Here is a 17,626-nt window from a genome sequence, read left to right as displayed (position 1 = left end):
GTTCCACATTTTGTGTACCAGCACACATATTTCCTACTTGCTCTCACCCCACACCCATGCTGAGGCTTTACACCTTTCTCAGATAGCCATCCTCCAGCCCCATCTTCAAAACACATTTGCCCTTTAGGAAAAAAAGCATTTCTTATTAACTGAAATAAATTGTAGTAACTTTTAATGTCCAGTATTCACCCCAGTCTCTGGCTTAGATCAATCTTTTTGTTCCAGTAAGCGATTTCTGTGGTATCAAGAGTTTTGGATATCTTTTCTGGGAGCAGATAACTGGGCTGTAACACAAAGCTCTGGCTGCGTGTAATCTCTCTGCTGCTTTTAACCCATGCAGGGAGTGCAAAAGGGATGGTTCAGTACCTTGAACCCCACGTGACAGCATGAGGGCCAATGCCAACACTTCTTTTCTGGCACCAGCCTCCTGCCAGGCTTGCTGGGGTCCCTGGGGCCCTTTGGCTCTGGATCTCAGTATGGCCACACTGCCCAGCTGCCACACCGGCCCACAGCCTATTTTGGTGGGAGATGACATTTCCTGCAACACCTTAAAAACCTGTTCCTGCAGCATAATAATCTAAATCCAAAATAGAGGTCTTTATCACTATAAATTATAGTAATTGAAGCTCTGTTTTAATGCTTTCTGTTGACACATTCGCACTGAAAAGCTTTGCTAGTGCAGAGTGAGGCCAATGCATTCGAGAACCTGATGCACGAGGGACAATAGGCAATCCAGGCCTCACAGACTATTTAAGAATAAACTCCAGACTGTGAGCTGCTCAGACATCTTGGTTGTCGACTGCATATAGGTGCCATCCTAAAACTGTGAAACTGAATACCCTTAATTTAAAAATTCATGCCCAGATCTGTGCTTTGCCCTTCATCCTTGCATTTACAGAAGGCTAAATCGAGATCCCAGATTTTACATCCAAGCGCCGAAATGTTCACAATTCAGATTGCTGTGAAGGTTTGCAGACGAGCACATTTTAAAACCACACCATGTAAACTGTTTATGTGCTCAAGGAGAGCAAGTGATGTTTCTAATGACAAAGAAATTGTTATCTCCTCAGATATAGCTCAAAGAAAACTCCCTTATTTTGAAACTTGCTTTAGGAGGATGGCAAGAGGAAAAGAACACCCAGCCTGGCCTCTGCTTTTCAGGCTGTATAAGCACCTTAGAAATAGGCTCATTACCTCACATGATGCCTCTGCCCTGACTGCATTGTCGCTATTTCAGAGGTGCACCCCTTCCCTATGCCTGGTGCTGGGTCTGGCCAGGCCTGGACCTCCCATGATGGTGCTGCTGGCTGGTGTCCCTGCCTGACCTGCACCTCCTGCCCATGGCCATCCAGCAGCTCCACAGCCACTGGGGCCAAAAACAGCAAGATGCTGGTCCAACTGGGCCCAAGAAAAGCAGTGCATAGCACCTACAGCCCCATGGCCCTGAGCGACCCTGGACCCTGCCCACAGCCCACAAGTGCTTGCATGCTGATGGCTGTCAGCAGATGTAATGAGTGCAGAATGGGGCTTGGGAGACAGATTTGAGCCCCCCAGCTACCTTTTTGTAGCATCGGTTTGGTTATGGCTGTAATTTCTAGGGGTTCCCTATTTCCTTCTGCAATCCTGAAGTATAAGGCGTGCACCCGTTATATACGCTTGAAATTTCTGGGAACTCTGCAAACCTTGTGACTTTAATCCCATTATATGGTTTATATTTAATTGATTGCTAGTCAGAGATGGAAATTTCACAGATCTTCTGAAAGAATGAATATTTTTAATCATCACGTTTAGCTTGCAGTCAGGATGCACATCCTCTCTAAACCAGCATTTTGCAGTGCTGTGCGGGTTCCAGGGACTGAAGAAGACGGTTACCCTACAAAAAAACCATGCTTCGTAAATTAATCCAAAGCTAAATTAGTGACATGATTGTATTCCCATTACATTCCACTTAAATGCATATGTTTACAATATCTTTTAATAATAATAATTATTAAACATAGTAAAATACTTCCAAACTTGGCTCATAGCATAATTGTACTTCTAGTGGAAAAAAAATTATCTGAAGCCTTGTCAATATGCCACTTCCTCCTCCCCCATCTTTTAACAGAAGCAGCCTCCAGTGAAATAATCCAAGCTGTGTTCAAGAAGTTGGCAAGTGGGTCCAATTAAATGTGGTTTTAGTGTATTCTGGCATTTGCATATCTAGTTTGCCAAGAAGTAATGTTTTAGGGAAAAAAAAAAAAAGGCAGAAAAAAAATATACAAAAAACCGTGCATTGGTCCAGACAGAGACTGGATGGTGTGATGCATCACAGAACTTTGTCCCATGAATCATACAGATTTAAAAAAAAATAGTCATTTCTCTCTCAACTACTGTCCCTTTTTGGTTGACATATAATCCATATATAATGTAAAAGAAAGTATAGAGTGTGAATATTAGAAAATTAACGCAGAGCAAAAATCAGCTTTAATACTTAATGAGTCATTCAAAAAGCTTAAATGGAGAGACCTTTATTTCATGGAAATACTTTGCGCCGTCTCTCAGCTCGGCAGCATTTAGATGCAGCCACCCCTCAGGGCTGCCCACTCGCCTGGACGCGTTGATGAGGAGCTGGGTGCTGCGGCCCCTTCTTCTGCCTCTGCCACCGACTTCTTCTATTCGTGCCCCGGCCACGGCCTGTGGGGTAGGGAGCGACTCCTTGCTGCATTTCCATGTCAGTCAGCATCAAAACGGCAAAGATGTGTGCAAGGAAAAATAAAATAAAATAAAACAACCCAAGCCCTTTGAGCCCCAGTCCTCTGCAACGCTAAGCGTAAAATTATGCTTAATGCCCACTGACCAGCCCTTTCACTCATTTATTCCATAGCCAGGACAACCTTTGTACAAAGCAATGAGGGTTAATTAATAAAATTAGGCAGAGCGTGGTTCTATGGAATCCTTACAGCCTTTATAAGTTTGCCAGTCCATTAGCAGAGCTGCATTCTCCGCAAACTCCCTGCTCCAATATGTGCAGCAGAGCAGTTAATTTCTTTTGGACTCGGTCTATGGCACCAAGCTGTTTTTTTTTTTTTTTTGGTTTTTTTTTTTACGTCTTTATCCAAACAAACTATTAAATAATCAACAAATAAGAATATTTAACCAAAAATAATGAGAAGAACGATTGCTCTCCTAAAAACTATAAATTAAAGCTATCCAGTCACAAAAGAAAGTTGAGTCATCCATTAAGCAACAAAAGAGAAGGAAAAAATAGATCACACTCGGATGTTTTTGTGGAGTTTGTCGCCTCGCAAATGTGCATCATTTGAGGCCTGAGGAGGACAGGCGGCTGGAGCCCAGAATTGTTCACAGACCATCATGGGTGAGATTCCAGAAGTATTAGAAGGCGCCTAATAAAATAAAAGAAGAAAAGATTTGTATTCCCGTCTAAGACCGGAGCGCAGGTTAAAACCCACAGGAGCTGGAGAGGACGGTATTTTCCCACCTCTCCATGGCAGCAGGTACCCAGGCTTTGCTGCTTGGGCAGCACCCTGAGGGAGCAATGTTGAGAGGTGTGGCAGGTGCCAGACCCGCTGGTGGCCCTGCCCCACACAGTGCCACAGCCTGCAGAGGGCACAAAATGGCTCCTGGGGAAAATGGGGATGAGCTGGGAAGCGGTGGGAGAGGCTGAAGTTGTGAAGCCTCTCACCTTTTTACAAATCAATGACGTGGGCACAAAAAGGAGCTCCTCCATGAGATTCCTGATATCTGGGGAAAATTTCTGATGGAATGAACACATTCACAATTAGCACCATTTCTGCCTAGTCCCCGTGGTTGGACTTTCATCCAAGCATGTGCCTCCAATGCTATACAGAGGGCTTTAAAATTATTTTCTTTCACTCACAAATACCTCTCAAAGTCTACAACCAACGGAAACCTGCTGACAGCAGAGAGGCGCAGAGCCAAGTGTAACATCAGGCATCAAACATGGCGCACAAAGGGTCTAAAGAGGTAGCACAGAAGATGTGGTGAAAACACTCAGAAATATCAAACCCTGCATCCATTCCCAGGATAAACATGGCTTTCACTTCCTTTTTTTTTTTTTCATCTTTCTCCAGTGACTTCAGCAGCTCTGAACATGCCATGTCCCTATCAGCACTGCTGCTGCAGGCCCCACATCCTCCTGCTCTGCATGCAGAGTTTCACTCTGACCTGGTGAAAAGGCTTCACGACTGGGCTCCTCTCATCTGTAAAACCACGAGGAGCAGCTCTGTCCTTCCTTTGTTCAGAAAAAAAAAAAAAAAAAAAGAGGGAGAAAAAAGCCTTTGAGATGAATTAAAAGTGCTTCATCTTCCACAACTGGAGCAGAAGTGGGGACCACAACTTCCAGTGGTATATTGCTTCCTTCCTCAGAGCAAGCAAAGAAAGAAAAAACTCATAATGCTTTTTGCCCTTCACGAGAATCAAAGTGGTGTAGAAAAGGGGCTTTATACCTCCCATTCCTATATCCTGATTAATGTGCTCTGTCTTTCAACATGTGCTTTCCCTTAAACCTCATTTTTCTGTAATTTCCTTCATTCTTTTAACAATGTGCTTATCCTTCTCCTAAAAGAAAAAGACATTATTTACAGATGTTCCCTCTTTTCTCACCACATTTCAGTCCCAAGCACAGAGTCCTCCTCCTCATTCTAAATAAAAGAGATAACAATTGATTCAAAAGGTGAGCACTGATATTAAATTTTAGCAAAGCATGCTAAGGTGGTGTCTTTGTAAATCATTTTTTCTGTTCCAGACTCCTGCATGAGATATTTCTGCCTTTGGGAAGTCGCAAAAACTACTCAAAGGGGCTGAGTATTTCCAAAAGAAAAATTTTCTTGATAATACAGGCAGTTTTGAAACTAAGCAATCTGGTTTATCCATGAATGTTTGTAGGAACCATCAAAGACTCTTGTAAAAAAGAAAATGCATTAAATGGTAGCATTTTCATGTGGGGGAGCCCTGGATGTGAAGAGCATCAACCTAAAATAGAAGACTAACATTAGGAAGAGTGCTAGTCATCAACTAGGTGTCTTGGTAGTGACTCACAGGCAGTTCACGTCAGGTAGGGCCCACTTCTGAACATTCATACGCGGGCTCCTGCTCCACGAAGAAAGGTTGAAAGATTAGACACGTAAATTCACTGCGTTTTTTAAACAGTGTTTGCAGTGCAGCACCCAGATATCCAGCCCTGGACCATCCCACATGGTTAGCTCAGAGTTAACCATGGCTAACATTTTAAATCAGCTTACATCATCAAGTACTTATGTGGCTTGCAGATCTGTCAGCTCTGTTGTGTGCCGAGCAAGCGTGAATGTGGATATTGCAATTCCCCATTCGCATCACCCCACATTAGCCAACGTCCTCCCAGCAGCAGCCCCTCAGTCACTGCAAGTCACCCCAGTAGGAGTGTGCCCACATACCTTCTGTTGCTATGTGAGGGCAACGCTCCTTGCTGCAGGATTCTCACCTCCAGGTTCCTATCAGCCAAACAGTGCATGCCTGCCAGCCAGCACATTCAGATGGCCTGCACCATCAGCCCAGCAATGCAGCCAGGTTGGAAAGTGGATGAGGCTCTTCTGTGGTTTCACCACTGTGCAGGAAGCCCAGCTTTCCTCCAGGCCGCGAACCTCATATTATATATTAGGGAGAATAAAAGAGCATGTTAAAATTAGCGCTCCGGTTAAAAAAGTTCTCTTGGTTTACTCTCATTTTTAACTACTGATTATGGGCTTTGAAAGGTCTCCTTGCAGAGATGCTGAAACACATGGGTTTCTTGATGCAAATGTAAGCTATGCATACCAAATTTGGTAAGCGAAGTTCAGCTTTGTGCCATTTTTTGCCCTCGCTATTTTTGAGGTTTTTTCTCTGTGAGTCTTTCTCAATCTTTAGGAAAAATAAATACATTCTGGGGGTTAACGCAAGTCCCGCAGAGCTGGGCGTTTTGCACTTTCCCCCACAGAGGTCCCAGACTGGCAGCAGCAGGAGCCTGGCACTCCAAGCTACATCCCGTGGTGTCCCCACAGGTAACACAAGGATGTGCCGATTCTGGCTCCCAAAGAACTCAGGATCAGTCAGCCTCATCTCGGTAAGAGGTAGACCCTTCTTTAGAGCATTCAGCCACTTTAAAATGACGAGATGTTGAGTATTTGCAGTAGTTTCAAGCTGTCACGTATGCACCTGAAAACTATGAATAGAAATCAGATTTTGGATGCACAGTGCCAGTTGAGCTACTTGAAAAAAGAGAGAATATTCTACAGATAATGAAGACCTGGTAGCAATAGCCTATGGAAACAGGATATGTTTCATTAAGATTTTAACGGTATTTTGTCTCAGTATGAAATTCCAAAATTATCTCAACATGAATCCTCAGTAAGCGTGAATACACAGCAAATGCAGTTGAAAATAAATCATGTTTTGTACGATAAACCTCTATCAGTTTCAGGGGCTTTATTTATAGATAAAGTACATTTTTAAAATTGTAAAATGTATATTGGGCTCACATCCAAAAGTTTATAAAAAGTAGATTTACTGCTAAAATTGAAGTCAATTTGACAAAAGCCTAAAATGTAGCATTGAGAGTGGTTTTTATTTTCTTAATAGCTGTAAGTATCATTTAACCAAAATGTATTTTGGGAAGGTTGTGAAAGAAGTATTTAAATCCATCTCGAGCTTTACATCCTGATACAGCAGATAACTCACCGTATAACTGTAGTGAAACAGTGAAGCCTGTTAATATATCCATTACAGCACTGAGGCAGCAACATACTGCGTTCCCAGCTAAATCCTTTCTAAGTCACAGTGCACATGTAATTTGCTCTCTAAATATTTTACCGACTTAGAGCCAGCTTTGTGCACCGGGTTGTAGCGTGCAGCCAGAGCTGGTGTGCTCCGTACTGCACCTGAAATCCTTTCTGGTGCTCAGGCTGTGGCTGATAACCAAAGAACGGCAAGTGATGGGTTGCACAGCACAGCTCTGCACTGGCTACTGTGTATGGGTGTGAAACATGTGTCCCAAAGATCTTCAAGCACTAACTGAGAACGCGATGTCAGTGCACACCCAAATAAAAATTGGTGAGTTATTTTAAAGTGCATCCTCACACACACCCGTTTATAACAATCTGCTTTTTAAAACTTAAGAAATATCAGACTGCTCTAAGTTAAAATTTCCTAAAAAACAACCCATCTTGCAATTAATCACTTATTTATTTCCTGCAGCCTCAACAATCCCAAATCAACTTAAAATTTCAGCTCCAAGGCTAGGCTGCACGTGCTCTATCCTACAGCCCCAAGCCAGGGCTTGCTGCAGGCAGGCAGCAAAACCTCAGAAATCGAAGTAGGTGAAAGCACAGGTGGCCCAGCACCACCGAAGTGGTACGAGAGGCAGGTCCTGTTCCACCGAGGCAGAGGATTTCTCGGCGCAAGCACTCTTGGCCTCCTGCTGCAAATGGGTAAAGGCAAGGGCTGGTCAGCAATGGTCATTCCCTGAATTCTGCACAAAGAATGCGTTGCTTCAGAGGAGTGGTTGTTTACTGGGAAAAGCAACTGAAGCAACAGAATTAGACGAAACCAAAATGAACCTTAAGATTTTAAGCACACAACAGAATCAAGTTCTGTGAGACCAAATAAAATACAATAAAATAAAATAACAATAAATCAATTAAACCAAGCAATTCCAATGCAAGAGAAACATTCCTAGTAGTGTATTTCAAATACATATTTTTCTGAAAACACTTCTATCACTTGAAACCACTGCAGCAGCTGCAACCACTGTCACAGCTGAGCCTGCCCCACCTTTGGTTCACCTGCGCCTTGCGCTGTGGGCAGCTGGACTGCTTAGCCTGCACTTGGGTACACTTTGGGTTGTTGCTTGGAGAACACCTAGATTGGCAAACATCTAAAAGCAACACTGCCTTTTTTTTTTTTTTTTTTTTTATCTTCCTATAATAAAGTGGACAGTATTCCTGAACGGAGTGTAACCTGCCATTGGTACGACCTGTTACCAGGTTTAGCTGAGTTTTATCATGCCACAATGAGTTCCTGGCTCCAGGTTTAGTAAGCAGTGTTCGTCTTCCTAAGAGGTTTTCAATTTGCTTGCAACAGATAACATTTGCACTTTCTACCCAAAGGCATCTTTACAGATACAACTAAGAAATAACTCCTCTTGTATCAAATAGAGAACAATTTGTATTACCAAGTTCACAATATTTAACGACGCAATTAAACCTGACTAAAGCACATCAAGAATTAAACAAAACAGCTTGAACAAGAATATTTTGAAAGAGCCCAGAACGCTTCTTTTTCACTTCTTCCTTCATTTAGAAACAGTGGGCACTTGTTACAATCCACATTCACGATCCCAGTTAAAAAAAAAAAAAAAAAAAAAAAGATAAATCTTAATGCCTTTTTTAGATTTCTATAATAAAAGACAATACTCCTTGGGAATATTTCTGTTCCAAAATCAGGTGGACAAACAGCATCAATAGTTTATAAGTTTGAGAGCACTGCGACGTAGAACGACATGAAAATACCTTTGGATCTGCTTTCCAGCGTTAGTGTATTTGTGCAGCCTCAAAATGTAGTTCACTTTAGCACTGAACGAATTTACACTGCTTCAGGAGGAGAGGAGGCAGCGTGCAGAAATGTTCTCCCTTTGCAAGTTCTCCTCGGCTGCAAATCGCCGCGGTATCGTCCACCATAAAAAGGGGAGCTGATTTTACTGATGATTTTGGGAAAACGTATTGTGACGTCTGAAGAGTTCATTACAAAGTTAGAATATTTGACTGTTGTAGAAGCCTTTTTTAATTAGATAAAACAAAGAGGAGCTGCACTGCCGGCAAATCGCGGTATCGCTTCTCCACTCCAGCAAAGCAGAAGGCAGAAGCGGGCAGGCAGTAGAAGGTTCGGTGTGCTGCAGGAGGGAAAGGGAATGCGCTGGTTCCCAAATTAATTTTACAATTTTGCTTAGGATTCAAATGGGGAAATTCAAATTCTGAAGGGGTGTGCAGCTTTAACTCCCGCTCAGCAGAAATACGTATGGAATCATTTGGTCCTAGAGCAGGAGAAGCAGTGAAGATCCCTTCTGTTCTTTGACTAGAAAGTTTTTTCTAAAACTCTGAGTTCTTTTTAAATTTCACCTAAAATGTGCAAAGTTCTTATTAAGTAGATGGAATAATACGCCTGCTTTAAAATTCTCTATAGCATTGATCCCCAAGGTTCAGTTTAGAGAAATCACGCACAATGAGAGAATTTTGGACGATCATGTGAAGAGCTTAAAAAAACAACTGAATTGTAAATTCCCTGAGAGCCTTAGGGTAGACCTACACCCAGCTCTAAAGCAACGAGGGGCAGTGGTCAGAGGAGATCTTCTGAACCTCTGAGGTTTACAGCACAGCCTCACAATTCTTCACAATTTGCCTTATGCCCCAATGGCAATACAAACAGTACGGGTTTTGTTACCACACACCCCCGAGCCAATGGAACCATTCTCTCATGCTTCATTATCTAGGGAGTATATCACAAGAAAAAGGAAAAAAAAGGTTACAGCTATTTGGATATGTCAGTACATTAAAGCTGATGGAGAGAAGCAGCATACAGAAGTATGTTTCATCTTTTCATTGAAGAAACACGTTGATAGCCACAAGCAAGCGTGTGCCGCACATGTATATACCAACTAGATAAAATCTGAACATACAAAGCCTATTTTGAATGATCTTGTCATTAGTGGCCGTTATGTTTTTTGTTACCCCCCAAACAGGGCTCTTTCTAAGTCTAGCCTTATTTGTGAAGCTACAGATCTTAAAAATCTTGTTCGAGAACAAATGGCAAATCTGCCTAGAGCCACATCTAAAGCTCATCAACTGTACGCATTTCAGAACTGCAATATTAGCCTTTTTCAGTCTTGATGATACTTTAAACTGCCTTAACTACACATAATACTCTGTTGTATGAAAGACTGGGCTGCAGCAAAGGCTTACTGGTAGAAAATGAGAAACCTACATGACTAAGGATACTCACATTCTCACATTTACAAAAGAAAGTGTTTCCAAAATAACTCACTTTATTAGAAAAGAGAGGGTGGAAAAAAAGAGCAAATGATATTTGAAATGGTTATGAAGATCAAAACAGTGAAAAAAATAATACTGGCTAGGTATGAACTATCACAAATGTAGGAAGAAATGCAGCATAGCATTAAGCGACAAGATTCATTTGGTCAACTAAAGTTGTACCTAGGCAGATGACAAATCTAAAGAAAAGTTAAAATCCTGATTTTTTCCTTCATATTTGCCCCGCTGTCTCTGTTCCAGACTTATAATTTAGCTCTACTTTTATACTCCCATTGGGCTCTGCAGGGCTGGTTTCATCCCTAGGAGGGAACGTTTCGATAAAGAATTCTGGGCATATCCTGCAACAAACCTCTAAAATATCTTTTTCAAAGGTTTCACTGCGCTTTACTTCTTTTTTTTAGAAGAAAGGTTTAGCCTGTAAGAGAATTCCACAAACAGCTGTAGGATTATTCTCATTTTCCTTTATAGCCCAGACAGTTTTGATGGATTGCTGGTATTTTGGACATTTGGACCGTTACTTGCTCTGTAGCATAGACTGCCAGTCCCTACCCGAGCTGTATACTTCAGATTAAGTTGTTTCCTTCTGCTCTACTGTTCTGACAGAAACGGAATACAAAAGAGAGAGCCCAAGAGATCTGCTTGGGGTGAAACTAAGCCCAGAAAAGGAATTTTGTGTCTTTAGAGAGATCTGCGTGGAATCAAAATTTCTGGAACTGAATAGATCGCTTCTGCAGATGTCTTTGGGGGAAAAAAGATTAATCCCTCTACAGAATGATAGAGAGCTACAGACACAGAAATGCTTTCAAAACACAAGCATTTAATTTGTCGAAATGTTAAGAGAGATGTAAATAATGGACGTTAGCATCAAAGTGCTCAAAAAGCATACCGAAAACATATTCCGAACAGTTAGCAACAGAAGTCTGTGCAAAAGTAATAAAGTTACACATTGTAAAAAATACTCCGTAACTATCATGTAAAAGAGGGAAAAGAAAAAAAAAAAAAGAAAAAAAAAAGACAAGGGAATTGATTTCTCAGTTCATATAATTTATTGCAGTTAGCACACAGTTTAAAAATTCACCAACACACCAATAGTACAAAACTAAACAGCATTATAAGTTATTCCCCCCTCAGGAAAATAAAACATACTATGATTGTCAAAGCTAGATGTCAGTCTAAGTTTTAGAACAAAAGAAGAATGTGAAACTAATAAAAGGAAAAAAGCAATCACTCACAAGGACCACAAAAAAATCCAAGAGAAAGTCCATTTTTTTTTTTTTCCTCAGACACTGATTGTCTTCTCTAAATTAATAAAAGAATGTATTTTTAAACCTAGAAACTATTCAAGTAACTAAAGATAACGCTCCAAGGCCATTTTCACAGCTTTTTTTTTGTTTTGTTTTAAATGCCATTACAGCCAAATTAACACACATTTGACCAAATATTTCCAAAACAGTCCAGCAATACACAATGGAGTTTTCCATTCAGTATCTTAAGCACAAAAATAGGCTATGTTTACAGTAGTTAAGGCGATCAAATTTTAAACAAAAGCAGAAAAAAAAAAGGAAAAACAGCAAACGTTTTCCATGCTACTCCCATAGACCTTATTTGTAAGTGCAAGACAGGAAAACAAACACTGTGCAAAATGCTTTTGACCTGCGTGTTGGTCATTAAAACCACACGTCAGGCTGCAGTCTCTGCTGCTTGGATACACAGAGCCCTCTACCCTCCCCCGGCCCCCCCCCCCTCCCCCGTCAATCAGGGCTTTCCAGTCCTTTCAGCCCGGGGCTTTTTCAGTCCACAGACCCTTTTCAAGGGGGGAAAAAGAATGACCTATTGTGGATGTGTACAGCAGGAATCCTAAAAATGCTCATCTGGGTAAATGTATGCACCTAAAGTTGGAGCTGGCGTGGGGTTTGTGCAATTAGAAGGTTTTCTTTTAATGAATGCACACTGCACATGCAAATCTTTAAGCCTGTTTGTAAACATTCATATTTTCCTTGTTACGTAGCTAAATTGTCAACTCGTAGCTTAAGTTTTTCTCAACTGAAAGACAGTGGGAAGGAAAATTTAAATTATATAAAATAAAAACAGTGCATTTACGTTCTTCATAACACCGGCATTTTCAACGGTGCTTTTTCCTAAGGAAATTAAATAATTTTAAACTCACTCATTAAAGTTATACAATGCAAACAAAGACAAAAATATACTGAAACTCATGCATTTCTGTAGCGTTAATATTTACTTTTCAAGACTCAACTAAGAGCATCAACACAACCTGCCAAGTTCTTTGATACCTCCCCCCGGCCCATGTAATCAATTACAGTATACAATAACAGTAATTCACATTTTTTAAACACACAGTTCATCACTGCTGAAGCTGCAATATCCTTTTTCATCCCAAGCAAACCTTCATATAAGACAGAGTCCCAGTGATCCCAGTGTACTCTCAGGGTTTTTGTTTTGTGTTTTTTTTTTGTTGTTGCTGTTGTTGTTTTTGTTTTATTATATTTTTTTTTCCAGTGGGAACTGTCAGAAATCCAGAAGTTGCCATAATAAGTTTTAAGTCAACCACTTGTTTAAAAATAGATAATCCAGCATTTCAGAAATTTTCCATTTGGGTCTAAAAGCATTCAGGTTTCCAACAGCTAGAAAGGATTCATGCAATTAGAAAAAAAATGTAAAGGAACTGATAAAATTGGGAAAGGATTTCTACATTCAGATTTTGAAAGGAAAATTATCTAGAGCTCAAAAGAACGCAGCGTTTTGGGGAGAACAAAGCCATGTCAACATTTTCAAATTGGAGATTCTTTAAAATTAAAGTATCCGCTGGCTTCTAGTCCAAAAAAAGGGGAAAAAATACGCTCCAATGCTTATTACTTCACCACCATGTTACCTCTAAAGTTCCGTTTTATCAGAGTGCTAAATTAGTGAAATATTCATGCTGCCTTAAAGTGCAAAAACAAGCTAATAGCCAAACTTTCAGTTCAAGGAAACAAGATTGCTTTTAGACTGTACCACAACTATATAGATTTATATATATATTATTTATATATATAAAAATTTCATTTCCAAAGTTCTTGTGAGCTATCTTCTAAGGTCCAGTCTCTGACAGTAGGTAAGCTCAGTGCTTCGCTTTTGACAGACAATGAGTTCACCAACTCACAGTGAAACTTCCGAATGTGTCTGTAAAGGTCTCCGGACTGCGTGAACCTGCGCTCACACCACTTACAAGCGTGTGGCTTCTCCCGCGTGTGAACCACTGCGTGGCGGCTCAGGTTGTGGGAGTACTGGAAGCTCTTCCCACACTGGGTGCAAGTGTAGGGCTTTTCACCTGAATGAGTCCTCTCATGACGTTTCAAGGTGTACATGCAAGAAAAAGTCTTACCACACAGCGAGCAGGTGGGGACATTGACATCGGTAGCAGGCTTGCTGCGGATCCCGTCCTGCTCTCGAAAGTGCGTGCTTAAATGGATCTGCAGAATGTGGGGACTGGGAAAGACTTTGTTGCACAGAGGACACATAAAAATTTGGCCAGCGGGGCTGAGTATGTTTGACACGTAAGGGAGCAAGCTGCTGTCCATGTTTCCTTCCACCTGGACTCGCTCGTTCTCTGGAGTTATCATTTCATCATCACTTGCCTTGTCCTCTCTATCTAGCTCCCTCAAGACCGAATCTTCCCTCATCGGAGCCAGATGGGCCGGCTCGTACGGTACCCTGTTATTAGTGCTCACACTTTCTTTCACAGTGCTATGTTCCATATCATAGTCATTAGTGCCAACATCACTCTCATCACAGGAAGCCTCTTTCTCCACCTTCACCTGAACCAGGCTGCTTCTAAGCATGTCCTGCGAAGAGAAATAAGAACTGTTCAAATTTTCAACTCCTGAAAGGCTGGACTTGACAGACAGGTCCAGCACGCAGTCAACATCTGCTGAATCCCTCATGGAGGTGACAGACCTCTGGGACAAAGACTCTGTTGAACTGCAGGGGCTGGCTACTGTTTTTCCAGCTGCTGTTGCGTGTGTCTCTGCCTCTCCGCCAGTCTGGGGAATGCCTGCTGAGTCTGAGGGCAATCTCATCCACATGTTCCCAGGCTCGGCCGCCAAGTCTCTTTTGCTAGGCAGGATGTTCAATTTTTCATCTTCTCCTTCGTCTTCATCGCTGGGCAAGTCTCCTGGCATGTGGCTGCTGCCGTCGGAGAGACTTTCCACTTTGTCTGAGCAACTTGAGGCGTCTTCCTCCTTTTTTGTACTGTCTGCCTCCGTGGTTGCTTTCTCTTTCAGCTTCTTTTTGCAGACTTTGACAATGTCATACATGTGGAGATAACTGGCAGCTGCTAGCACGTCTTCAATGGGCAAGTCTTTGAACTGGAGTTTTCCTTCGTACATGAATTCAAGCAGGAGAGCGAAAGCTGGGGCTGTAACAATGTCGCTGTTCAGATGAACAATGTCTCTTTTGTCCAGCTGGTCCTTGTAAAAGAGGTGGAAATACATGCTGCATGAAGCCAGTACAGCTCTGTGCGCTCGGAACTGGGCATCTCCTACCAGAACAGTGCAATCACAAAGAAAACCCTGATGTCTCTGCTCACTCAGACACTGTAGCAAATGTCTACTGTGGTCAGGAAACTCCATGCTGTCTTCATAACCTAGAAAGTAATAAGATGTTTCAAAATTACACGCGGCTCGGAACAACAGAACTTAGGAACCCAAGTTATTCCACTCTGAAAGCCCAGCGTTCCTACTGCCAGAATTCTGACACCACCACTACGCGAGGATTATTTAACGCGTACGCACAATGGCCTCTCTTTCCCCAGTCAACCACTGAAGTTCTGCTTTCCCCTCACTCCTAAATAAGCCATTCTAAGAAGCACTTAGCTACTATTTGTATACTTTCTTTCTTTTCTTTTCTTTTTTTTTTTTTATAAGTACCACCTCTGTTCATACAACGTGTTCAACAGTTATTTTTTTCCTTTCTCAGGTAACTTCCTCCAGATTGTGTCCTTAGCAGGACTGACAAAAATAAAAAATAAAAAATAAAAAAAAATTCTTTTTTTTTTTTAAACGCTAAATTTTGAGAAATCACAGAGTAAAAAAAAAAAAAAAATTAAAAAAATCAGGTGATCAACATTCTTTTTAAAGCTAAACTGTAATAACAGGAGAGTTTTGTGTATGAAGAAATGTTAACTGCCCAAACCTGAAGGTCTAGCATTCATAAAGAGTGTGAACTGACAGGGGTAAAGAATTTTTATTGATAGGAAAATCAAGCTTTTTCAGAAACCTGGCCTGCACTGCATTCTCTTCCTGGTAGGTACAGTTTCAGGTTTGGAACCTTCTCCACACTGTACAAGAAAAAACAAAATGCTTTTTTGCTAAGGTGTAGAATTTGCAAAAGGAAAAGAAAACTATCAGTTAAAATGCCATTGAGCACTGCTTCCCCTGTGCAAAAGGACAGAAATTTCCCTCCCCTCCCACACCACATTGAGTTTGCAGTACCAAACTTTAAAAAAAAAAAAAACATTCAACATGAACGTGTGCACATTTAAAAGGAGTATCTTAAGTGCTGTGCTTACCCAAGTCTTTTTCTATTCACCCTCTCTGATGATACAAAAAAACCCCCACAAAAACAAAAACAAAAAAAAACAAAGCCCACAAAAAGCAACAAACCAAACTTCAAAGAAGTAGAGAAGTCAGAATTCAAACAGAAAGTAAAATCTCCTGAAACTCTGTCTCAACCTATTCTTCTGTGATTGCTGGCAATGCTCTTCCAAACCATCCAAACACACCGTGGCTCTCTGGGCTGGCAATATCTACTGCTGAAAAATGCCCATCCCCGGCAAAGCGAGGTGTGCTGAAACTTACAGCACAACCCTGGCTATATTCTGTGAAATACCACCGCTAGAGTAAAGCACGAAGATTTACAATACAATCACTTTAAGTGCCCCACAGCCAACATCAATCCTAATCCTTAAGAGGGCTAAAAATAAAGATTGGAGGGCAGCTCACAAGGTAGCTGTGATCAAATTAGGAGGCTGAAAGGACAGAGAGGGACGAAGAAGGAAGCTTATAAACATCTGATCCAGCTGACTGTGGCCATATGGCAGCTGCTGCCCAGATAAAGAGATTAAGAATAGAGGAGTGCGATTACAGCTGTCTGGCCAATTCAGGCAGCTCAAATCTACAAGTTCTAAATTAGTCGCAAATACAAAAACTCCTTCAAATAATTATTGTTATGCCAGAATAAAAGATTGCAAATGCTACAGGCGAGAAAGAAAAGAGGAAACCAGTCAGGCTATTCTCCCAGGTACAAAAGTTTCTAAACACACAAGTGATTTCTATCTTTCAGAAGCACTCCAGCTGTATGCTCCCACAGTTCCGGGCTGCTGGCTATTTAACCACCAAGCGCAGTGAGAGCCTTCACAACAAACACGGTTCAGCCAGAAGGTTCTTTTTAAAAGCATGCTCGTGTCTATTTCACCAAAAATCCCCATCAAGTCAACCTAAAGATGCAGCACAAAAGCATAAAGCAGAACTCCCGTTAGCTCGCCGCTGAATGCATTTCAGTTTTGGTCTCAGAAATTGAGAACGAAGTTACTCTCGTCACATCCTAAAACCAGAAATTTTCTTCTCACGATACGCATTAAAGTTAATTCTATCCATGTGCATCAAACCGATGCTCTCAAACTGCAGCCCCAGCCTTTTTGACCAAGTCCACTTATCTGCTTAATACTCAATTTCATATATTACCTCCAAACTTGGTTAGAAAAGTAATGTGATTTTTCCTGAAATTCAATAAACAACACACCAAAACAGAAAGATGCTGTATCTAATCTATTGCTACTCCTACCTTTAGTACACATAAACCTGATTAAGTCCTTTCCTCTGAGTCTCGCTGGCTCCAGGTCTGTTAGATCGGTGGAAAAAAAGCAGACTGGGAGAGACAGATGCAAAGTGGAGATGATGTTAGAGAGGAATGAGATACCTTCTCCACACACAGATCTGCACACACTAACTCCCTGTCTGTGTGTTAGAATAAAAGGCTGAGGGATGGCAGGCTGTCAGCTGCTCTGACATCATGTTCAGATGGAAATGCTACCTCCAGCTGTGCTCCTTTTAATGCCATATGCTACTCCTCTACACTCCTGCCACCAGCTTTTTCTTAGGAGAACTTTTCTCTTCTGTTAGTATAAACAAAATACTTCAAAGTCTTTTTTTTTTTTTTTTTTTTTTTGTCAAACTTAAGAACGGGGGGAAGAAAAAAAAAAAAAAAAAGAAAACCCTCAACATATGGGGCTCCGCCGCGCTCGCGGCACATCGACACTTCTGCCTCAACTTGGAGGGCTGCTCCGCCCGTCGACAGCGCGCCGAGCCCCGGCTCGCCGACCCAGCGCCGCTCGACTCCGCGAAACCGCCGCTCCGCGCTCCCCGCCCCGGGCCGCGCCCGCGCCGCCGCCTCCCCACCCGGGACGCGCCCCGAGCCGCCGGCCCCGGCCCTCCCCACAACTTCCCGGGGCCGCGGGCGCGACCCCGCGGGCCCGGCCCCGCATCCCC

At 41.9% G+C, this 17,626-nt stretch overlaps 1 protein-coding gene across 1 annotated transcript; it reads right to left on the bottom strand.

Moving 5' to 3' along the window:
* Nucleotides 1-11,102: 11,102 nt before the first annotated feature.
* Nucleotides 11,103-17,406, bottom strand: ZBTB18 (zinc finger and BTB domain containing 18). Its single transcript, XM_042827383.1, has 2 exons — nt 16,923-17,406; nt 11,103-14,724 (listed from the first exon to the last, which is right to left on the bottom strand). Exons 1-2 carry the CDS (start codon nt 16,933-16,935, stop codon nt 13,142-13,144), a joined length of 1,596 nt encoding a protein of 531 aa, XP_042683317.1. The 5' UTR covers nt 16,936-17,406; the 3' UTR covers nt 11,103-13,141.
* Nucleotides 17,407-17,626: the final 220 nt, after the last annotated feature.

Source organism: Centrocercus urophasianus, unplaced genomic scaffold, assembly GCF_019232065.1.
Source record: "Centrocercus urophasianus isolate 14NV4802_14NV808 unplaced genomic scaffold, USGS_Curo_1.0 seq_10, whole genome shotgun sequence".
Lineage (NCBI taxonomy): Eukaryota > Metazoa > Chordata > Aves > Galliformes > Phasianidae > Centrocercus > Centrocercus urophasianus.
Note: the sequence above shows the minus strand (reverse complement) of the source record. Positions and strands in the feature narration are given on the sequence as shown.